The sequence below is a fragment of the Aethalodelphis obliquidens genome, unplaced genomic scaffold (genome assembly GCF_003676395.1).
Source record: "Aethalodelphis obliquidens isolate GAN/ISIS:26980383/991018 unplaced genomic scaffold, ASM367639v1 scaffold10, whole genome shotgun sequence".
Classification (NCBI taxonomy): domain Eukaryota; kingdom Metazoa; phylum Chordata; class Mammalia; order Artiodactyla; family Delphinidae; genus Aethalodelphis; species Aethalodelphis obliquidens.
Window position 1 is genome coordinate 11,604,812 of NW_020837954.1, and position 23,258 is coordinate 11,628,069.

Sequence of the window (23,258 nt, forward strand, 5' to 3'; positions counted from 1 at the left end):
AAAAAACCCAAAACAAACAAACAAACAAAAAAGTGGTTAACAGCATTTCTGGGTTTCCGGGATCCAAGCCATGTTATTGCCTTTCTTTGCCTGATTTGTTCCTTTCTAATTTGGGAGCAAGATTCTATGATGAAAAATATATTGTCTTTTTGCTTTTCTTTCAGCTGTTCTCTGTGTCTGTCAGGATATGATATGAAAGGGAAGGAGAGTGGGATTAAAAAGAATATAGCTTTTTGTTCTACCTCTTAGTTTAATTTCTAAACTATCTTTTTATTTTTTAAATTTTTATTAGAGTATAGTTGATTTACAATGTTGTGTTAGTTTCAGGTGTACAGCAAAGTGCATCAGTTATACATATAATTTCTAAACTATCTTTACCTGAATAAGATCTGTTTCCCCAAAGCCCAGGCAAGATTTAAGAAATAACTTTATCCTGTGAGTAAATATATTCTGCCTTGGGTATTTAGTAGGAAAATCTACTTGGAAATATACCTGGCTGCTAGAGAACATGTCTTTAACTCATGATTCTAGATGGTTGAGAATTCTTTAGTGAAACTTTTTCAGTTGATACTGGGCTATCATTTTGTATTTCAAGAGAAAAATAGGTTATCTTCTTCCTCCTTCCCCCTGCTCCTCTCTCCTCTTCCTCCTCTGTTCTCTCTTTCAAGCTGTATAGTTTTCCATCCTGTCGAATGACTATAATTTAATTACTTGTTCAGTCTTCTGTTAATAGATATTTAGGTTGTTTCAGACTTTTATTACTACAGAAATGCAACAGTGAATCACCTTAGACATTTGTAATTTCTCACATATTCTAACACAGCTGTAAGATTCCTGCAGATTGAATTGCTAGGGCAGTGGAGATGTATCAATTTTGATTGGCCTTCATGGAAAATTTATCAGTATACACACATACTGATCAGCAAAGTATGAGAAGTCTTGTTTCTCCACACCCTTGTGTTCCAGTGTGTCACCAAACATTTTGATCTTTGCCTATCTGAAGAGAAAAATGGAACCTCGGTATAAGGTTAGTTTACCATTTTCTTAATGGGTAGGTCAGGTATCTTTCCATAGCTTTAAAAGCCACCTGTATTTCTTTTCTGCAAAGTGCTTGCTTCTGTCTTGCCCATTTTTCACTTGAGTTATTGAGGTTTTTAAACTGATTTTGTAGCAGCTCTTTATTTGAAAAATTGTGATTTGAATTTCAACTTTTTGAGGCTTTTTTCCTTATGCACATTTTAAAATAGTCAAATATATCAAACTTTTCTTTTATGGCCCCTGGGTTTCATACTTAGAAAGGCCTTTTCCTTTACAAGATTATTTAAGAATGAATAAACACAAATACAAGCCTCCTTTTGCCCCCTACTACTTTTGTTGTTTTTCCTTTACATTTTTGATCCATTTGGAATTTTTTCTGGTATAAATGTGGTAGGGTTCCAACTTGATTTTTTTTCTTTCCTTCAGTTAATTACCTGGTTATGTCAACACCATTTATTTAACAACCCATCTTTTCTCCCACTTGTTTGGGATGCCACTTTCATCAAATATCAAATTCCCATATATATTTGGGTCAGCTTCTGGACTTTCTATTCTTATCCATTAATCTGTGCACATGACCACACTGTATAGACTATTGTAGTTTTGTAACATGTCTTAATATGTGGTAGAGCTAATCCTTAGAACTGGGATTTTGGCTCTTTCTTTATAAACTGTCAAGGGTAAATATTATAGGCCTATGATAAAATATATTAATAATGTTCCCTGGGGCAAAATCGTGTTTTATATATATGACAGTCCCATTACTAGTGTCTTTTAAACATTTTTGACCACAACTCAAGTACAAAATACATTCTATGTAACAACCCATTTTATAACTGACAAAAACATTTACGTCCTCTTGCTACATGTGTTGGACTGCATTTTATGTTAACTTATTTAATCATGACCTCAAAAATGCTGGTTGCAACCTATTAAATTGATTTCATGACCCAGTAATTGGTTGTGACCTACAGTTGAAAAAATACCTCATTCGATTTCCATTTCAGTGAAATCCCAATAGTCCTTATTAGTCTTTTTTGGAGTGGGGAGCAGGAGAAGGAGGATTCTCTCTCCCTAAATAAACTAGGGAGACTACATCAAAGCAAGTAGGATTTCTCAACAAAAGAATTCATGAACGGCATTTGCATTTCTCTCCCATTTTGCAAGTACCTTGTAAGGAAGGGCAGTAGTCTTGATTGGCATGCCTTCTTAAAAACATAGGCCACAGCTTATTAATGTGTACTGTTCAGGAAAAGGAAAATCTGTTACAAGGCAGGTGCCAGGAGGTTCAGGTCCATATGAGGACTCTTCTACCATCTTCAAACAGTTGTTTTGTTGTCTTCTGGCTTTTAGGGTTCCCAACTTGGTTATTGTTGCTGTGTTCCACTATACCTCAGGTGAGAACATGGATTTCTAGTTTTCCAATCCAAGTCTACCACTTACTAGTTATGTGATTTACTTGACTTTTCTGTACTTTAGTCTCCTAATCTGTTAAGTGGGGCAAATGATAATATTGATACCATTGATAGGGGAATAAAAGAGTTAAAATATGGAAAGCACTTAGAATTCTTGTTTTTCTGTATTTTTGTGATCTACATAGCACATGGAAAGCACTGTAAGTATCTTTGTGTTATTATTATTATTTGGCCTGGATGTTTATAGGATTTTTTTCTTCAACTTCAGAATTTTAAATTTTGTGGGAAGAGGACTAGGTGAATTTTTTCATTAAGTTTCCCGGAATCTCATGCATCCTTAAAGACATATTTTTGTCTTAGGAAATTTTTAAAAAAATGATTAGTTCTCATCTTTTTGTTCTGATTTATTCCTGAGAGCACCCTTATGAGGCTTAAGTTGGATTTCTGTTCTCTGTCCTTCATATCTATAATGTTCTTTCTCTTATCTTTTTGTTCTTTTCCTCTTCATTCTAATAGAATTTTTCTAAGTTTGTGCTGCATTTCACAAAATCCATGTTCTTGTGTATTACTTCCAATCTCTAATGCTTTCAATGAAGATTTTAATTCTGTTGCATTTTGTTTTTTCTTGCATTTCTGTTTTACTTTTACCAGATACCTTTGCATCTGTTACCGTTCTTTCCCTAAAGCTCATTGCTCTTTCTTTACATATGCAACTGAGCTTGTCCTCTTACATTAAGAGGACAATAATACAATTTGTCCTCTGCCTATCCCTTGAGTTTTTGGTGTTTCCCAGGGCTCTGGGTTCCCACAGCTTCCTTCCTCTTTTCCTACTCAATCCACTCCCCCTGTTCATTTTCACCCCCTCCTCTGTATGCCTCTCTACCACGTGTATGCCGGTGACTCAACAGATCTGTATAGCTCCAGTCCTCGCATTCTCACTGAACCCCAAACTTCTTGTTGGGCATCTTCCTGAGTAACATTCTTTCAGTGACAGGATAAGAGTGGTAAACTATTTTATTCTTTGTCTGAAAATGTTTACTTGAATGGTAGGTTAACTATAGAGAATTTAGTATTTTCCCTCAACACTGTGAGGATAGTATTCCATTGTCTTCTGGCCTCTGTTTTAGTCACTGTTGAAAAGTTTGCTTTAGGTCCAATCTTTGTTCCATCTCCATCCACCTTGTTGCTCTTAAGAATTTTTTTTCACTTCTGTTGTTTCATTATGATGGGTATGTATGAATGTATTTATTTTTCCTGCTTGGGATTTACTGAGCTTCCTGAATCCAAGGTTTCATGTCTTGAATCAATTCTGAATAATTCTCAGGCCTTATATCTTCAAATATTGTTTCTCCTGAAATTCCTGTTAGACTTTTGTTGGGTCCTTTCACTCTCTCCTCCATGTCACTCATCTCTTTATCTCTCCAAATTGCATTCTGGGTAACATCTTCAGATCTATCTTCTAGTTCACTATTTCTCACCTGCGATGTGTCTGTTCTCTCTACCCATTTGTTGAGGGGTTTTCCCCAAATGTTTCAATAATTTACAGAGCATAAAATTGACCCATTTTAGGTATACAGTTCAGTGACTGAGTAAATCTATCACTTGTCTGACCATCACCACAATTCAGTTTTAGAATACTTCTATCACCCCAAAAAGTTTCATCATGTCCTTTTGAGGTCAGTCCCTACTCCTACTCCCAACTCCAGTCACCACTGACCTGCTCTCTGTCTCTGTAGTTTTGCCTTTATTAAAAATTTTGTATAAATAGAAGCATATATTCTGAAATTTTTTTGGTTTATCTTTCACTTAACATAATCTTTGTTTTTGCAATATATTAGATTTAGTTTTAAACATAATGGTTATTTTTGTATGCCCACAAATTTTTATTTATTTATTTATTTTTGGCTGTGTTGGGTCTTCGTTTCTGTGCGAGGGCTTTCTCTAGTTGCGGCAAGCTACTCTTCATCGCAGTGCACAGGCCTCTGACTATCGCGGCCTCTCTTGTTGCGGAGCATGGGCTACAGATGCGCAGGCTCAGTAGCTGTGGCTCACAGGCCTAGTTACTCTGCGGCATGTGGGATGTTCCCAGACCAGGGCTCAAACCCGTGTCCCCTACATTGGCAGGCAGGTTCCCTGGTGGCACAACCACTGTGCCACCAGGGAAGCCCTAAACATAATGTTTTGAGTTCATGTTGTTACATGTATCAGTAGTTCCTTTTCATTGCTGAGTAGTATTCCAGTGGATGAATATACCACAGTTTATTTATTCACCAGTTCATGGACGTTTGGGCTTATGTCCATTTAATTCCATTTATTTTGGAATTTTAATTTTAGAACTTCTCTTTGAAATTTTTCTCTTCATTTTTTCATGGTCTCTGTATTTTCTTAAGTTCAGATTCTTCTTTTATGTTTTAGTTATTTTTATACTTATTTTATATTTTCTCTTAGATATTTCTGTTTTCTTTTTTTTAACATCTTTTTTGGAGTGTAATTGCTTTACAATGGTGTGTTAGTTTCTGCTTTATAACAAAGTGAATCAGTTATACATATACATATGTTCCCATATCTCTTCCCTCTTGTGTCTCCCTCCCTCCTACCCTCCCTATCCCACCCCTCCAGGCAGTCACAAAGCACCGAGCTGATCTCCCTGTGCTATGCAGCTGCTTCCCACTAGCTATCTACCTTACGTTTGGTAGTGTATATATGTACATGCCTCTCTCTCGCTTTGTCACAGCTTACCCTTCCCCCTCCCCATATCCTCAAGTCCATTCTCTAGTAGGTCTGTGTCTTTATTCCTGTCTTACCCCTAGGTACTTCATGACATTTTTTTTTAAATTCCATATATATGTGTTAGCATACGGTATTTGTCTTTCTCTTTCTGACTTACTTCACTCTGTATGACAGACTCTAGGTCTGTCCACCTCATTACAAATAGCTCAATTTCATTACTTTTTATGGCTGAGTAATATTGCATTGTATATATGTGCCACATCTTCTTTATCCATTCATCCGATGATGGACACTTAGGTTGTTTCCATCTCAGGGCTATTGTAAATAGAGCTGCAATGAACATTTTGGTACATGACTCTTTTTGAATTATGGTTTTCTCAGGGTATATGCCCAGTAGTGGGATTGCTGGGTCATATGGTAGTTCTATTTGTAGTTTTTTAAGGAACCTCCATTCTGTTCTCCATAGTGGCTGAACCAATTCACATTCCCACCAACAGTGCAAGAGGGTTCCCTTTTCTCCACGCCCTCTCCAGCATTTATTGTTTCTAGATTTTTTGATGATGGCCATCCTGACTGGTGTGAGATGATATCTCATTGTAGATTTGATTTGCATTTCTCTAATGATTAATGATGTTGAGCATTCTTTCATGTGTTTGTTGGCAGTCTGTGTATCTTCTTTGCAGAAATGTCTATTTAGGTCTTCTGCCCATTTTTGGATTGGGTTGTTTGTTTTTTTGTTATTGAGTTGCATGAGCTGCTTGTAAATTTTGGAGATTAATCCTTTGTCAGTTGCTTCATTTGCAAATATTTTCTCCCATTCTGAGGGTTGTCTTTTGGTCTTGTTTATGTTTTCCTTTGCTGTGCAAAAGCTTTGAAGTTTCATCAGGTCCCATTTGTTTATTTTTGTTTTTATTTCCATTACTCTAGGAGGTGGGTCAGAAAGGATCTTGCTGTGATTTATGTCATAGAGTGTTCTGCCTATGTTTTCCTCTAAGAGTTTGATAGTTTCTGGCCTTACATTTAGGTCTTTAATCCATTTTGAGCTTATTTTTGTGTATGGTGTTAGGGAGTGATCTAATCTCATACTTTTACATGTGCCTGTCCAGTTTTCCCAGCACCACTTATTGAAGAGGCTGTCCTTTCTGCACTGTACATTCCTGCCACCGTTATCAAAGATAAGGTGACCATCTGTGCATGGGTTTATTTCTGGGCTTTCTATCCTGTTCCATTGATCTATCTTTCTGTTTTTGTGCCAGTACCATACTGTCTTAATTACTGTAACTTTGTAGTATAGTCTGAAGTCTGGGAGCCTGACTCCTCCAGCTCTGTTTTTCATTCTCAAGATTGCTTTGGCTATTCGGGGTCTTTTGTGTTTCCATACAAATTGTGAAATTTTTTGTTCTAGTTCTGTGACAAATGCTACTGGTAGTTTGATAGGGACTGCATTGAATCTGTAGATTGCTTTGGGTAGTATAGTCGTTTTCACAGTGTTGCTTCTTCCAATCCAAGAACATCGTATATCTCTCCATCTGTTTGTATCATCTTTAATTTCTTTCATCAGTGTTTTATAGTTTCTTGAGTACAAGTCTTTCTCCTCCTTAGGTAGGTTTATTCCTAGATATTTTATTCTTTTTCTTGCAATGGTAAATGGGAGTGTTTCTTAATTTCTCTTTCAGATTTTTCATCATTAGTGTAGAGTGAAAGAGATTTCTGTGTATTAATTTTGTATCCTGCTACTTTACCAACTGCATTGATTAGCTCTAGTAGTTTTCTGGTAGCATCTTTAGGATTCTCTATGTATAGTATCATGCCATCTGGAAACAGTGACCGTTTTACTTCTTCTTTTCCGATTTGGATTCCTTTTATTTCTTTTTCTTCTCTGATTGCTGTGGCTAAAACTTCCAAAACTGTGTTGAATAATAGTGGTGAGAGTGGGCGATCTTCTCTTGTTCCTGATCTTAGTGGAAATGGTTTTGGTTTTTCACCATTGAGAACAATGTTGGCTGTGGGTTTGTCATATATGGCCTTTATTATGTTGAGGTGTCTTCCCTGTATGCCTACTTTCTCGAGGGTTTTTATCATAAATGGGTAGTGAATTTTGTCAAAAGCTTTTTCTGCATCTATTGAGATGATCTTATGGCTTTTCTCCTTCAATTTGTTAATATGGTGTATCACATTGATTGTTTTGCATATATTGAAGAATCCTTGCATTCCTGGGATTAACCCCACTTGATCATGGTGTATGGTTCTTTTAATGTGCTGTTGGATTCTGTTTGCTAGTATTTTGTTGAGCATTTTTGCATCTATGTTCATCAGTGATATTGGCCTGTAGTTTTCTTTCTTTGTGACATCTTTGTCTGGTTTTGGTATCAGGGTGATTGTGGCCTCGTAGAATGAGTTTGGGAGTGTTCCTCCCTCTGCTATATTTTGGAAGAGCTTGAGAAGGATAGGTGTTAGCTCTTCTCTAAATGTTTGATAGAATTCGCCTGTGAAGCCATCTGGTCCTGGGCTTTTGTTTGTTGGAAGATTTTTAATCACAGTTTCAATTTCAGTGCTTGTGATTGGTTTGTTCATATTTTCTATTTCTTCCTGATTCAGTCTTGGCAGGTTGTGAATTTCTAAGAATTTGTCCATTTCTTCCAGGTTGTCCGTTTTATTGGCATAGAGTTGCTTGTAGTAATCTCTCATGATCTTTTGTATTTCTGCAGTGTCAGTTGTTACTTCTCCGTTTTCCTTTCTAATTCTATTGGTTTGAGTCTTCTCCCTTTTTTTCTTGATGATTCTGGCTAATGGTTTATCAATTTTGTTTATCTTCTCAAAGAACCAGCTTTTAGTTTTACTGATCTTTGCTATCGTTTCCTTCATTTCTTTTTCATTTATTTCTGATCTGATTTTTATGATTTCTTTCCTTCTGCTAGCTTTCGGGTTTTTTTGTTCTTCTTTCTCTAATTGCTTGAGGTGCAAGGTTAGGTTGTTTATTCGAGATGTTTCCTGCTTCTTAATGTAGGATTTTATTGCTATAAACTTTCCTCTTAGAACTGCTTTTGCTGCCTTCCATAGGTTTTGGGTCATCGTGTCTCCATTGTCATTTGTTTCTAGGTATTTTTTGATTTCCTCTTTGATTTCTTCAGTGATCACTTCATTATTAAGTAGTGTACTGTTTAGCCTCCATGTGTTTGTATTTTTTACAGATCTTTTCCTGTAATTGATATCTAGTCTCATAGCGTTGTGGTCAGAAAAGATACTTGATACAATTTCAATTTTCTTAAATTTACCAAGGCTTGCTTTGTGACCCAAGATATGTTCTATCCTGGAGAATGTTCCATGAGCACTTGAGAAAAATGTGTATTCTGTTGTTTTTGGATGGAATGTCCTATAAATATCAATTAAGTCCATCTTGTTTAGTGTATCATTTAAAGCTTGTGTTTCCTTATTTATTTTCATTTTGGATGATCTGTCCATTGGTGAAAGTGGGGTGTTAAAGTCCCCTACTATGAATGTGTTACTGTCGATTTCCCCTTTTATGGCTGTTAGTATTTGCCTTATGTATTGAGGTGCTCCTATGTTGCGTGCATAAATATTTACAATTGTTATATCTTCTTCTTGGATCGATCCCTTGATCATTATGTAGTGTCCTTCTTTGCCTGTTGTAATAGTCTTTATTTTAAAGTCTATTTTGTCTGATATGAGAATTGCTACTCCAGCTTTCTTTTGGTTTCCATTTGCATGGAATATCTTTTTCCATCCCCTTACTTTCAGTCTGTATGTGTCTGTAGGTCTGAAGTGGGTCTCTTGTAGACAGCATATATATGGGTCTTGTTTTTGTATCATTTCAGCCAGTCTGTGTCTTTTGGTGGGAGCATTTAGTCCATTTACAATTTAAGGTAATTATCGATATATATGTTCCTATTTCCATTTTCTTAATTGTTTTGGGTTCGTTATTGTAGGTCTTTTCATTCTCTTGTGTTTCTTGCCTAGAGAAGTTCCTTTAGCGTTTGTTGTAAAGCTGGTTTGGTGGTGCTGAACTTTCTCAGCTTTTGCTTGTCTGTAAAGGTTTTAATTTCTCCATCAAATCTGAATGAGATCCTTGCTGGGTAGAGTAATATTGGTTGCAGGTTTTTCTCTTTCATCACTTTAAATATGTCCTGCCAGTCCCTTCTGGCTTGCAGAGTTTTTGCTGAAAGATCAGCTGTTAACCTTATGGGGATTTCCTTGTGTGTTATTTGTTGTTTTTCCCTTGCTGCTTTTAATATGTTTTCTTTGTATTTAATTTTTGACAGTTTGATTAATATGTGTCTTGGCGTATTTTTCCTTGGATTTATCCTATATGGGACTCTGTGCTTCCTGGACTTGAGTAACTAGTTTCTGTTATCTTTTATCCTGAGTTCTTTGGGCTCTAATCCTTCTGTTGTGTCAGAGGACTCTCACACATAGTGGATTATTTACTCTGTCTTTTACAATTTTTAATTGGTGAGGTCAGTTTTAGAGGGGTTTGCTTTTTCTATGAGAATTCTTTTGTTGTCTGGATTGTTGATAGTGTCTCTCCAGAGAAGTTTTGTGCTTGCTTCTGCCAAATGTCCCAGAGATATTACTGGAGCAGAACCAGTGTTTACGTAATTTTTCAGTGGAACATGATGATTTGTGTTATATAGTTTATCTAAATTTGTGCTTCAAACTTACTTAAGATACAAGCCTGGAGTTTCTCTCTTTTCTTTTATTATTATTATTATATTTTTGGCTGCGCCACACGGCATGCGAAATCTTAGTTCTCCGATGGAGGACCGAACCCGTGCCCCCTGCAGTGGAAGTATGGAGTCTTAACCACTGGACCACCAGGGAATTCCTGGAGTTCCTATTTCTTAAGAGATTTTTTTTTTCCTACTTAGACCCCTAGTAGAGATAGAGAAGCTGGTGTATTATGTTTGGACTTCAATGTGCTCATTTGTAGAGGTTCTTCTTTTACTGTGGAGTTCACTCCAGTTTCCCCCCTCATTTGGGCCCAAGGTTTGGTAGGTCTCCAGTTCCCCTGGGGTATCAAAAGCCAAGCCCCTGTTTGCTGATACCCAGTCCATTTCTGTTTTTTGCCTCCTTCCTGGACAACATTAACATCACCTCTTATCCTTACCATTCTGATTTTCAGATCTGGCTTCATCTCTGGCAATTAGAGATTTATTTCACTTCCTTTCTTAAAAGTTCACCGCATATTAAGTATTTTTGTCATATTTTATCCAGCCTTTTTAGATATTCCTAGGAGGAAGGGTTTTTTGTTTGTTTTTTCATCTTACTGGAATCAGAAAATTCACATAAAATTATAAGTATTTTTAAATAGGATTCTACATGATAGTAATTATAATTACTGAATTAAAAAAAACAACTAAAATATAACTTGCTATTAAATTGTTATAAACTTTCTAAAATTATTAGTTATGAGGTTGCAGTGACATTTTCCAGACCTGTGACTTAATTTTTCTCAGGCTAAGTTAAGGCAGTCATGCTAGTGTTCTTTCTATTGAGGATTTATTTGGATCCCATGGTTTTAAGAAGGCACATGAAGAAATTTGGCCATTTGATGCACAGATGCATTTTTTTACTGTTGTTCCCATGTTTAGAACAGTGCTTCTAACCAAAATAACTGGTATTCCCCTGTTTTTCCATATCCACTGTGACTAAAGCCAGTTGTTTTGATATTCCGTTTCTTCTAATCTTTGGAAAATATTATCTGATGTTTCAGTACATTGGATATAATTTACATGTTAAGATCACTGCTTCTTTTATGAAATAAAGGTTTTTTTTAACATCTTTATTGGGGTATAATTGCTTTACAATGGTGTGTTAGTTTCTGCTTTATAACAGTGTATCAGTCATACATAAACATATGTTCCCATATGTCTTCCCTCTTGCGTCTCCCTCCCTCCCACCCTGAAATACAGTTTTGAGTATATGTTATTGTAGTCCTCCTGGTTCCCCTTAGTTGCTATTCTAGAGTAGGAAATTAAACAAAATAAATGAGAGAGATCTGTTTTTAATTTCCTTGTGAAATTTGTATCAAAGTCTCAGAATAGAAGTAAACTGTCAAAAACATATAGATCGTCATCCCCAAAATTTGAAAAAATTTAAGCTCATCTAAGTGGAAAGCTAAAAAAGAAGTTAGTGTCTCTTTGCATATCATTTGTTGAGAAAAATCAGTTGCTTAACCTGTTTGTTTTCTCATCCATAGTGTAGAAGAAATAATAAATAGAAGAGTCAAGTTATACTGCCACGTATGTCGTGAGAGTTATTTGTCATTATGAAGGCAGCTTTTTGATGGCAGGAGCTGGAGTCACCTCCATTCTAGATCTCACATATCTAGTGTATAAGGGCCATTCTTTTATTTCTCTTTCTCGCTATTCATCTTTGGATCTTTCTGCTACTCATTTGTGATTAAGTAACAACCACAAATCAACAAATATCAGTTCTACTTCATTGTTTCTAATAAGAGGTTGGATAAGACAGGGGTCTGCAACCCCTGGGCCGCAGACCCCTGTTAGGAACTAGGCCGCGCAGCAGGAGGTGAGCAGCGGGTGAGCAAGCGAAGCTTCATCTGCTGCTCCCCATCGCTCCCATTACCACCTGAACCATCCCTCCATTCCCCCACCCGCCATCCGTGGGAAAGTTGTCCTCCGTGAAACCAGTCCTTGGTGCCAGAAAGGCTGGGGACTGCTGGCCGATAAGATAAAGAATTTAAACTTTTGATTAGCTGTTTTAGAATTGTTTTTTCATTTATTTACTCTTTTCCATGTTGTAGCAATAAGCAAGTTTTTTTTTAAATTTAAGCTCAAACTATAATTACATAAAGACTTTATACTTATTCTTTGAGTTTCCAAATTGCCTAGTTGTTAATCCTCAAACATGCCAAGCTCTTCGGTGTTTCTTTTTTTTTTTTTAAATAAATTTATTTGTTTATTTTTGGCTGTGTTGGGTCTTCGTTGCTGCGTGCGGGCTTTATCTAGTTGCGGCGAGTGGGGGCTACTCTTCGTTGCGGTGCACGGGCTTCTCATTACGGTGGCTACTCTTGTTGCGGAGCACAGGCTCTAGGAGCACGGGCCTCAGTAGTTGTGGCACGCCGGCTCAGTAGTTGTGGCTCGTGGGTTCTAGAGCACAGGCTCAGTAGTTGTGGCGCACAAGCTTAATTGCTCCGCGGCATGTGGGATCTTCCCGGCTCAGGGCTTGAACCTGTGTCCCCTGCATTGGCAAGCAGATTCTTAACCACTGCGCCACCAGGGAAGCCCTCTTTGGTGTTTCTTAAGGGCCTTCATGGTTCTTTCCTCTGCCTAGAGGGCACTTCCCCCAGAGGGAGCATGGTTTACTCCCTCACTTCATTCAGGTCTTTGTTCAAAAGTCACCTCATTAGAAAGGCCTTCACCAAATCTAAAATAGAGAGGGACTAGGGAAGGTGATGCTAATACCCTGCCTGGCTTAATTGTTCTTCAAGGCACTTTTCTCTACATGAAATTAAGTATTTGTTACCTTGGTATTGCTTGTTTCCTTGGCTAATATAAATTCCTTGAGGGCAGGAAATGTTTTCACTTTTCTGTTCCTAGGAATAAGAACATTATTTTGCACATACATTTGGTACTTAATGAAAATCTGTTGACTCACTGACCAAGTGAATGTATTATGAATTTGTGGCCTAAGGGTGAGATCTAGCCCATATTAGTTTTTTTGTTTGAGCGTCTTTGTGTTTTACTCTTTTAAAAAGTTATTTCACATGTTTCAAAATGCCAGATTTTTAAATTTTCTTTCAAATATCAAATCTGCTAACACTGGGTCTTTATTTTTGCTAACCCTGCGTCTTTATTTTTGTGTGGCAACAATTATCTGGACCGAGCACTGGGCTGTTTCCTTTATAAGGGACCTCCATTCTCCAGTTTGGTCATAGCCGTCACCTCCTTCTGTCGAATCTTCGACAATGAGATCTGAGTATTTGCTAATTATCATTTTGCCTGCTCTTATGTTTTCTTAGACTTGGCCTGTTTTACCTGTTTATATCACCTGCCTGGTTCCTGTAGTCATCTGAGTTTACAATTTCTTTTGTACAGTTTTTATAATTCCTATGCAGTTAAACTTCTCAGATTTAAACTTAAAAGTATAAAATGAGTTAAGACAATTGAAGTTGTGACAATTATTGAAGGAGATATATGTTGAATTTATAAAACCTGTATGTTACAAAAATGAAGAACTCCCTTTAGACCAGTGAGCATGTGAAAAGATGCTCAGCATCATTAGCCATTAGGGAAATGTACATCAAAACTGCAGGGAGATACCTCTTCACACCCACAAGCATGACTATAATAAAAAAGACATACAATAACAAGTTTTGGTTGAGGATGTGGAGAAATTGGGACCTTCATACATTGCAGTTGGGAATGTAAAATGGTGCGGCTACTTTGGAAAACAGTCTGGCAGTTCCTCAATGAGTTAAACAGAATTACCACATTTGGTAACTTGACAGTTTCATTCCTAGATATATATACCCAAGAGAATTGAAAACATACATCCATGCAGAACTTGTACACAAATGTTCATAGCACCATTTTTCATAATAGCCCCAAGGTGGAAATAACCCAAATGTTCATCCACTAATGAATAAGTAAATAAAATATGGTATTACCATACAGTGAAATATTACTTGGCAGTAAAAAAGAATGAAGTACTGATACATGCTGAACATGGTTAAACCTTGAAAATATTATGCTGAGGGAACTTCCCTGGTGGTGCAGTGGATAAGACTCCACGCTCCCAATGCAGGAGACCTGGGTTCGATCCCTGGTTAGGGAGCTAGATCCCACACGCATGCCACAACTAAGAGTTCTCATGCCACAACTAAGGAGCCTGCATGCTGCAACTAAGACCCAGTGCAACCAAATAAATACATAAATAAATATTTTTTTAAAAAGAAAGAAAATATGCTGAATGAAAGAAGTCAGTCATAGAATACCACATATTTGTATGATTTAGTTTATCTGAAATGTCCAGAATAGGTAAATCTATAGAAACAAAGTAGATTGATTAGTGGTTGCTGTGTGGTAGGTGGGGGAATGAGGATTGACTGCTAATGAGAATGGAGTTGTTTCTTTTTTTCTGTCAGTGCTGCATGGCTTGCAGGATCTTAGCTCCCCAACCAGGGATTAAACCTGGGCCCTCGGCAGTGAAAGTGCAGAGAGTACTAACCACTGGACCTCCAAGGAATTCCTGGAGTTTTTCTAGGAGGGACAGAATATTCTAAAATTAGATGGTGGTGATGTGGCACAATCTGTGAATTGTACATTTCAAACTAGTGAAGTGTGTGGTATATGAATTATGTCTCCATGAGATTATTTTTTTTTTAATTAAAACTTCTTTTATTAGTAGCCAAGAAACAAATGATCAAAAGGTTGGTGGTGGGCTTCCCTGGTGGCGCAATGGTTGAGAGTCCGCCTGCCGATGCAGGGGACATGGGTTCGTGCCCTGGTCTGGGAAGATCCCACATGCCGCGGAGCGGCTGGGCCCATGAGCCATGGCCGCTGAGCCTGCGCGTCCGGAGCCTGCGCGTCCGGAGCCTGTGCTCCGCAAAGGGAGAGGCCACAACAGTGAGAGGCCCGCGGACCGCAAAAAAAAAAAAAAAAAGAAAAAGAAAAAAAAAAAGGTTGGTGGATTTTCATACCCCAGATCATAAGCCAGTCTGTAATCAAGTACAACTCTGGCAGTAGCCCTAGAAAGAAATGTTCTTTGCTTAAATTTACCATCCATTAAAACAGCTAAGCCTGCATATTTGTATTGCCGTATGCCATAGTTAGTGTGCTGTCTCAGTAGGTCAACTCTTTCTTTTTCACGCCTTCTCAGCGTGGTCTATTCAAGGGCTTTTGTGTGCAATGACATAAATTTGTTTAGTTCGGAAAGTGAGTATCTTGGGGACCCACTGGAAGTATTACAAAGTAGTAAAAGTATTACTCCCTGGCTAGTAACATATTTACTAAGCAGCGCTTTAGTAATGGGGAAAAAACAACAACCACCCAACCTCTTGGATTTTTCTGTTTGTCTATTAGAATACATGGATTGGGAGGATAATCTTTGGATGAGATTATATTTTACACATCCTGTGATTGCACAGAGGTTCCTGAGACTCAGCTTTGGAACAAAACTTCTCCAGTATACCCTCTTCCATTCTGTGGTTTTAAGGGATTTCCAAGAGTGGTTAACATAGAATATCAGAACTGGAAGGGGATTTTATAAGCTATCTATTTAGTTTAACTCTTCATTTTTACAGATGTCCATTTTTCCAGTAATACTGAACTACCTTAGTTTGTCATTACTCCTGAAGTGAATATAATGACCAAGATGATAAATTGGAAGTATAATGGGAAATCTTTTTAATGTTAATTATTAGTGAAACCTGAATTTTAGAAATTTAATGCACTTGTTTTCCTTGGTTCGTTCAAACTGAAACAAGAGATGGTCATGTTGTATGTGAAGTGTTTTAATTTCCTTGATAGTTTTATTTCCATTTATAAAAAATAGTATTCCCATTCCAACTAATATTTAGTTAGTTTTGATATGAATTGGAACTTTCTAAACGTTGTATAGGAAATATATTTGAGCAGAGAAATTTTAAAACAAAGTGTTTTGCTGAGTAGAAGGGAAAGAGGATGGTCCCGCACAACTGTAGTCGGCAGGGATAGAAAAGCTAAAGAAGTCAAGTGACATATGAAAGCATGCATATGGACCAATGGTTATCTTAAAGGTGAAATATTTATTACTACTAGGATTTTCTTCCTTTTGTTTTTTAATCAGCTTTATTAAGGTATAATTTACATATAAAAAATTTGCCAGTGTACAGTTCAGTGAGTTTTGACAAATAGATGCAGTTGTGTCATAACCTCTATAATCAAGATATGGGACCGAGTATATCATCCCCCAAAAGTTCCCTTGTATTCATTGCAGTCAGTTCCCTCTCCCTCCTTCCTAGAACCATTAATCTGCTTTCCGTTGGTATAGTTTTGCCTTAAATTTCATATAAATGAAATCATACAGTATGTATTAGCCTTTTATGTCTGCCGTTTTTTTAATTTAGCATAATACTTTTGAAATCCATTCATGTGTTTGTGTGTATCAGTAGTTTCTTTTAATTGATGAATAGTATAACATTGTCTGGATATACCACATTTTTTTCCATTCATTCACCAGTTGATGGACACTTGAATTGTTTCCAGTTTGGGACAATTACAAATAAAGCCATTATTAACATTCACATACAAGTCTCTGTGGATGCATGTTTTCATTTCTCTTCTTTCAATACCTAAAGGTGGAATTATTGAGATATAGGATAAATGTATGCTTAACCTTATAAGAAACTGCCCAATTGTTTTCCATAGTGTGGTTGTATTTTGCATCCCATTAGCAATATTTAAAAGTTCCAATTGCTCCACATACTTATTATGGTCAGTCTTTTAAATTTAGTCATTCTGGTGGGTGGATAATGATTTCTCAGTGGTTTTAAATTTGCATTTCCCTAGTGACTAATAATGTTGAGTGTCTAATCATGTGCTTATTGGCCTAAAGAGGCCAATAACCCCTTACAAAGAGGGTTCTTCCTCTTTGTAATTTTGATACAATGACATTATCTAATCCGCAGTTGATACTCAGTCACAATTGTCAGTGGTCACAATAATGTCCTTTGTAAGTTTCTCCTTCCCCCAGATCCACTCCAGGATTACACATTGGGTTTAGTTGTCATGTTTCTTTGGTCTTTTTTCATCTGCAACAAAAATCCCAGTTTTCTTTGTCATTCTTGGACCTTGATTTTTTTTGAAAACTATAGACCTAGTGTTTTGCAGAATGTCTCTCCGTTTGGGTTCACCTGATATTTCCTTATGATTAGATTCAGGCTATGCGTTTTTGGCAAGAATATCACAAAAATGCTGTTGTATCCTTGTCAGAGGCATCGTATCAGGAGGCATACTGTGTGAATATTGGTGATGACTGTGTTGCCCAAGAAATTTTTGCCTATCCTGATGTTATGCAGAATTCTCTTTTCTTCTAGGTTTGGCTCTTAGGTTTAGATTTCATAGTTTTTGCTTTTGGGTTTAGACTTACCTATAACAAAATAATTTTTGAGTGTGATATGAGATAGGGATGGGGGTTCGTTTTTTTCTCCAGCTTTTTCCCTTGTTAGTTTTCTTACTTTTCTGTTTCTCTGATTTGACTCTTTATTATTATTATTACTTTCTTGAAATTTATTTGCTCTTCTTTTTCTAGCTTAAAGTGAAAACCTGGATCAGTGATTTTAGACCTTTCTTCTTTTCATGTAATCATTTAAAGCTAAGTATTGCTCTAATGCAGGCATGAATGTTAATATTTAATATTTTACTGTTACTTAATTCAAAATATTTTCTAATTTCCCGTGTAATTTTCTTTTAACCCATGGGTTATTTAGAAGTATTATTCAGGAATACTTGGAACTTGTCTAGATATCTTACTGCTATTGGCTTTCTGTAGTCATTGCACCAATTTACATTCCCACCAACAGTGTACAAGGGTCCACTTTTGTGTGTGTGTGTGTATGTTAGAGTAATCAGCAAACATACTCTTTCAGATTTTAATATTTCTAAATGTATTGAGACTCATTTTATGGCCTAGAGCTGTGGTTTGTCTTGGTGTTCCATGTGTACTTAAAAGGAAGAAATATTCTGCCATTGTTGCATATATTATCCTTTAGATATCAATCAAGTCAAAGTGGTTAATAGTAGTTTAGGTCTTCTCTATCCTTGCTGATTTTTATCTACTTGGTCTATCAATTACGGAGAGAAAAGTTGAAATTTCCATCTATGATTATAGACATTTATGTTCCTCCTTTCACTTCGGTCAAGTTTTGCTTCATGTATTTCGAAGCTCTGTTCTTATTTATGAATATGATTTCCCCATATATTGATTTTGTTGTCATTACAAAGTGTACCTTTTTATTTTTTGTAATACTCGTTTTCTTAAAATCTATTTTGTCTAAAATTAGTGTTGCCACTCCGACTTTCTTAAGCATAGTGATGCATGGTATGTATTTTCTTCCTACTTTTCACTTTCAGCTTATCCATATCTTTATATTTAAAGTACATCTCTTATAAACAGCATTTTTGATAGGGTTGAATTCAAATATTTTAAACAAATGGGACTACATCAAATTGAAAAGCTTTTGCACAGCAAAGGAAACTGATGACAATGAAAATGCCACCTACTGAATGGGAGAAGATATTTGCAAACAATATATCAGATAAGGGGTTAATATCCAAAATATACAAAGAACTCATACACCTTAACATTAAAAAAACAAACAACCCAATTAAAAAGTGGGCAGAGGACCTGAATAGATGTTTTGCCAAAGAAGACATACAGATGGCCAACAGGCACATGAAAAGATGCTCAACATCACTGTCACCAGGGAATTGAAAACAAAAACCACAATGAGATATCACCTCGCACGTGCTGGAATGATTATTATCGAAAAGATAACAAATAACAAGAGCTAGTGAGTATGTGGAGAAAAGTGAACCCTTCTACACTGTTTGTGGGAATGTGAATTGGTGCAGCCACTATGGAAAACAGTATGGAAGTTCCTCAAAAACTAAAACTAAAACTACCATATGATCCAGCATTTCAACTCCTGGGTATTTATCCAAAGAAAACGAAAACACTAATTTGAAATGATATATGCACACCAGTGTTCACTGCAGCATTATTTACAATTGGCAAGACATGGAAGCAACCTAAGTGCCCATCAACAGATGAATAGATAAAGAAGATGTGGCATGCATGCGTATATATATGTATATATCACAACAGAATATTAGTCATAAAAAAGAATGAAATTTTTTCATTTGCAACAACATGGATGTACCTAAAGGGTATAATGCTAAGTGACATAGACAGAAACACAAATACTTGATGATTTCGCTTTTATATGGAATCTAACAAACAAAACAAATGAACAAACATAACAAAATAGAAACAGAGTCATAGATACAGAGAACAAACAGGTGGTTGCTAGAGGGGATGAGTGCCGGGCCGAGAGGAATAGATTAAGGGAGATTAAGAAGTACAGACATCCCGGTTACCAAATAAATGAGTCACGGGTGTTAACAGTACAGTGTGGGGAATGTAGTCAATAATATTGTAACATCTTTCTATGGTGACAGATAGTAACTAGACTTATCGTGGTGATAATTTTGAAACATATAGAAATAGCAAATCGCTATGTTGTGCATGAGGAACTAACATACAGTTGTAGTTCAACTGTACTTCAAAAACAAACAAGCAAACAAATTCACAGAAAAAGAGATCAGATTTGTGGTTATCAGAGACGGGGGTGGGGGAGGGCAAATTGGATGAAGTTAGTCGAAAGGCACAAACTTCTAGTTATTTAGATAAATAAGTACTAGAGATATGATGTATAACCTGATAAATATAATTAACCCTGCTGTGTGTCAAATATAAGAGTTGTTAAGAGTGTAAACCCTAAGTGTTCTTGTCACGAGAAAATTTTTTTTTTCTTTTTAAAAAATTTTGTGTATATTAAGGTGATGAATGTTCATTAAAGTTATTGTGGTAATCATTTCATAATGTATGTAAGTCAAATCATTATGCTGTACACCTTAAACTTATACAGGGCTGTATGTCAATTATATTGCAATAAAATTGGAAGAAAAAACAAAGTATGTGTCTTATAAACAGCATTTTTGATAGGGTTGAATTTAAATATTTTATTTTGCTATTGTTTTATATTTATCCAAAAAAATTTTTTTTGGTTCCTCTGTTCCTACTTTCATGTTCTTTTGGGTTAATCAAATTTTTAAAAATATTTCATTGAATTCTTCTGTTGGCTTTTTATCTATGCCTTTTCTGTATTATTTTTAAATATGTGAGTTGGGATTATATATGAATCTTTAACCTAGTCCACTTAGAGTTTAGATTACACCATTTCACATAAAATGTAGGAACCTTGTAGCAGTAGAATTCCATTTACCAAACACTTCCTGGTTTTTATGCTATTGTTGTCATATATATCACACCTGCATGTTTGATTTATCTTTGATTTATCCTGCTTTGTATTTTGTTTGTATTTATCCTGCTTCGAGTCTGCTCTGCTTCTTAGATAAGTTATATTTTTCATCAAATTTTGGCCATTATTCAGATTCCCTTTTCTATTTTCTCTTTTCCTCTCCATCCTCTCCTTTTAGACTCGAATGACACATATGTTGGTCTGTTTGGTATTGTCCCACAGGTTACTAAGGCTTTATCTTTTTCTTTCGATCTTTTTTCCTTCAGTTGCATAATTTCTGTTGCTCCGTCATTTGTGTTCACTGACTCTTACTTTTCCCATCCCTAATCTGTAATGTCCACCCTGTGAATATTTTATTCCACATGTGTGCCTTTTGGCTCTAGAATGTTCATTTTTATAGTTTCCATTTTCTGTTTTTTTCCTTTCTTTCCATTCATTATAACTATATTTTCCTTTAAATTCTTAAATCTATTTATAGTAGCTACTTTAAATTTCTTGCTTGCTAACTCCAGCATCTGGACCTGGATTGATTTCTGTTGACTTTCTTCTCTCTTGACTGTGGGTCACATTTTCTTATTTCCTCTCATGTTTATTATTTTTTAAGTTGTATGTTGGACATTGTGAGGGGCATCTTGCAAAGGCTCTGGATTCCATTATCTTCCTCTGGAGGTTATTGATTTTCTGCTTTACCAGACTGTTAAACTTGGTTAGACTTAGAGACTCCAGACTCTGCCACTCTTGCAGTGGATAATAATTGAAATCTTTGTTCGAGTCTTTTAAGTCTTTCATCTGTTGTTTTTTTTTGCTGGGCTCCTTGGAGTCTCCTCCACGCATGTACAGATCAAGAGTTAGCCAAGGATTTGGGCAGATTTATACACAGATTTTTGCAGTTCCCTCTTTTCTAGCATTCTTTCTGTAACTTCCCAGCCTCTCTGGCAGCCTCAAACTCTTCTGATTTCTCAAACCAGTCAGTCTGTGGCTTTCTGCTTGATTTCCAGCTGCCCCTGCCAACCATGCTGACTAGAGAGTGCCCTCTGGCAAAAAGCCACATACAGACAAATTTCTCCTGCTGCAGTTCACTTATTATCTGGTTATCTGTAAATAGATAACAAACCACCCCAAATGTAGTGGCATTAAACAGAAACAGTCGCCTATTATTATTATTATGATTATATCATCGCATGGTTCTAGGGTTTGACTAAACTGAGTTGTGTGATTTTTGCTTGGTCCTTCTACTGTTGTAATCAAATGAAGGCTAAGGTCATCTTGAAATCTCCCTTACTCTCTTGATCTGATGGTTGGTGTTGGCTTTTGGCTCGGACTCAGTTCGACTGTCAGGTAGAACACCTGTACATGACCCATGACCTCTGCCTGGGTTTTTAATGATGGTTGGGTTCAAAGAGCAGACATCCTAAGAGGGAGAGCCAGATGGAAGCTGTATTTCCTTTTAATACCCAGCCTTGGAAGTCACAGAGTGTCACTTCTGCCACACTCATTCATTGAGGCAGTCACAAAGAAAAGCCTCTATTCAAGAGAAGGGAGTTAGACTCTACCTTTTGAGGGGGGAGGAGTGTCAAAGAATTTTCAGACATGTTTTAAAACCATCAAACCTTCTTTCATATGTTTTGTGCCCTCCAATTTCTGCTTGCTTTTGGTCATTCTCTAGCACCTTCAAATAGTTATTTTTTATATAGAAAATATTATATTATCTGGTAATCCATTACAGACTACTCCATCATTACCAGGAGTGGAACTCCCTCTCCTCCTTTTGTTCCATCCATAGCACTCATCACATTTGACATTTAATATATTAACTTGTTTATTTTGTGTCTCCTTCCATTAAAATACAAGCTCCATTAAGTTGGGCTTTTGTCTCTTTGGTAACTGCTGGGCATATAGGTGGTCAACAAATTTTTTTTCCCCAGAAGTTAAATATAGCAAGCACATTGCTGTTTATTCCTTCATCTTTTCTAATATTGAAAAGCCTTGTTATATCCAATTTTTACTTATGAGCCTAGCAAAAAATATGTTACATGTCTCATTGTCACCACTGCAATAAAATTACAGTGATGGAAGCAAAACCTGTGTCTCAATGTAGCCACATTAACAATTTATGGACACCATGAACAACAGTGCCCATTTTCAATAGAATGAGGCTTTCAACAAATGTTTGTTGAATGAATGAATGAATTTTCAACTCTTCAAAGTAGCCATAAGTAACCAAATCCTCTTGATGACAAGAGAGGAGTACAAGTAATAGAGTCTTGTTTTTTCAACATGGTTGCACTGATAGACTGGCATATCTGAGATTCGCTTCTCCTTGGCTTATAGAACAGGGCATAGAGATTTTGACATTTTATTCTCATCTGACTACCATGTGTGTCAGTGTAGCAGACTAGATAACTGGTTACAGATCAAATGAAATACCATGTGAAGTACTTTGTGAAGTGTAAAACACTATGAGATTATAAGATGTATCAGATAATTACATGCAGTTGTATCTATTAGGCTGGTCTTTTCAGATTTCATTTTGAAAGCATCTGTGTGTGTGTGTGTATTTTTAAGGGATGAATATTTTGACTTACCAGAACAATAATGAAAGTCATAGCAGTGTGTTTATAATAAAGACCTTACTAGGTTCTTATTAATATTTTATCTGACTTTTCTTTTTTAGGAACTTAAGAGATTTCAGGACTTTGTAAAATACCATCCTCCTTTTGATATTGTCATTGATGGGCTCAATGTTGCCAAAATGTTTCCTAAAGCTCGTGAATCTCAAGTTGTAAGTACAAGTTTTATTTTGTTATTCCAAATCTCTAGAAATAGTTATTGTACCCATTTGTGATCTTCCTTGGGTCTCTTAGTTTCCCATTTTACCTTCCTCTAAAAATAAGTTCCCAAAAGTGACCAGCCAGTCATCTGAGATTCAGTGTTTTCATCTCTGGCAAGTAAGTGGCTCTTACAGGCAGGGCAAGAGTGAGAGATTAAAAAGTCTATGTAATAAAGGGCCA

General features: G+C 36.4%; 1 protein-coding gene and 1 non-coding gene across 3 annotated transcripts in view; one reads left to right on the forward strand and one right to left on the reverse strand.

Moving 5' to 3' along the window:
- Nucleotides 1–23,258, forward strand: part of PRORP (protein only RNase P catalytic subunit) — a 127,379-nt gene that overhangs the window by 32,290 nt on the left and 71,831 nt on the right. For both annotated transcript variants that reach the window (XM_027111052.1, XM_027111053.1), the window contains exon 5: nt 22,922–23,029. In XM_027111052.1, coding sequence (XP_026966853.1) covers nt 22,922–23,029 — 108 coding nt within the window. The remainder of the gene's footprint in view (nt 1–22,921; nt 23,030–23,258) is intronic.
- LOC113623080 (small nucleolar RNA SNORA1) lies at nt 22,272–22,405 on the reverse strand. Its single transcript, XR_003433771.1, has one exon. It is a non-coding gene; the product is annotated as a small nucleolar RNA SNORA1 (small nucleolar RNA).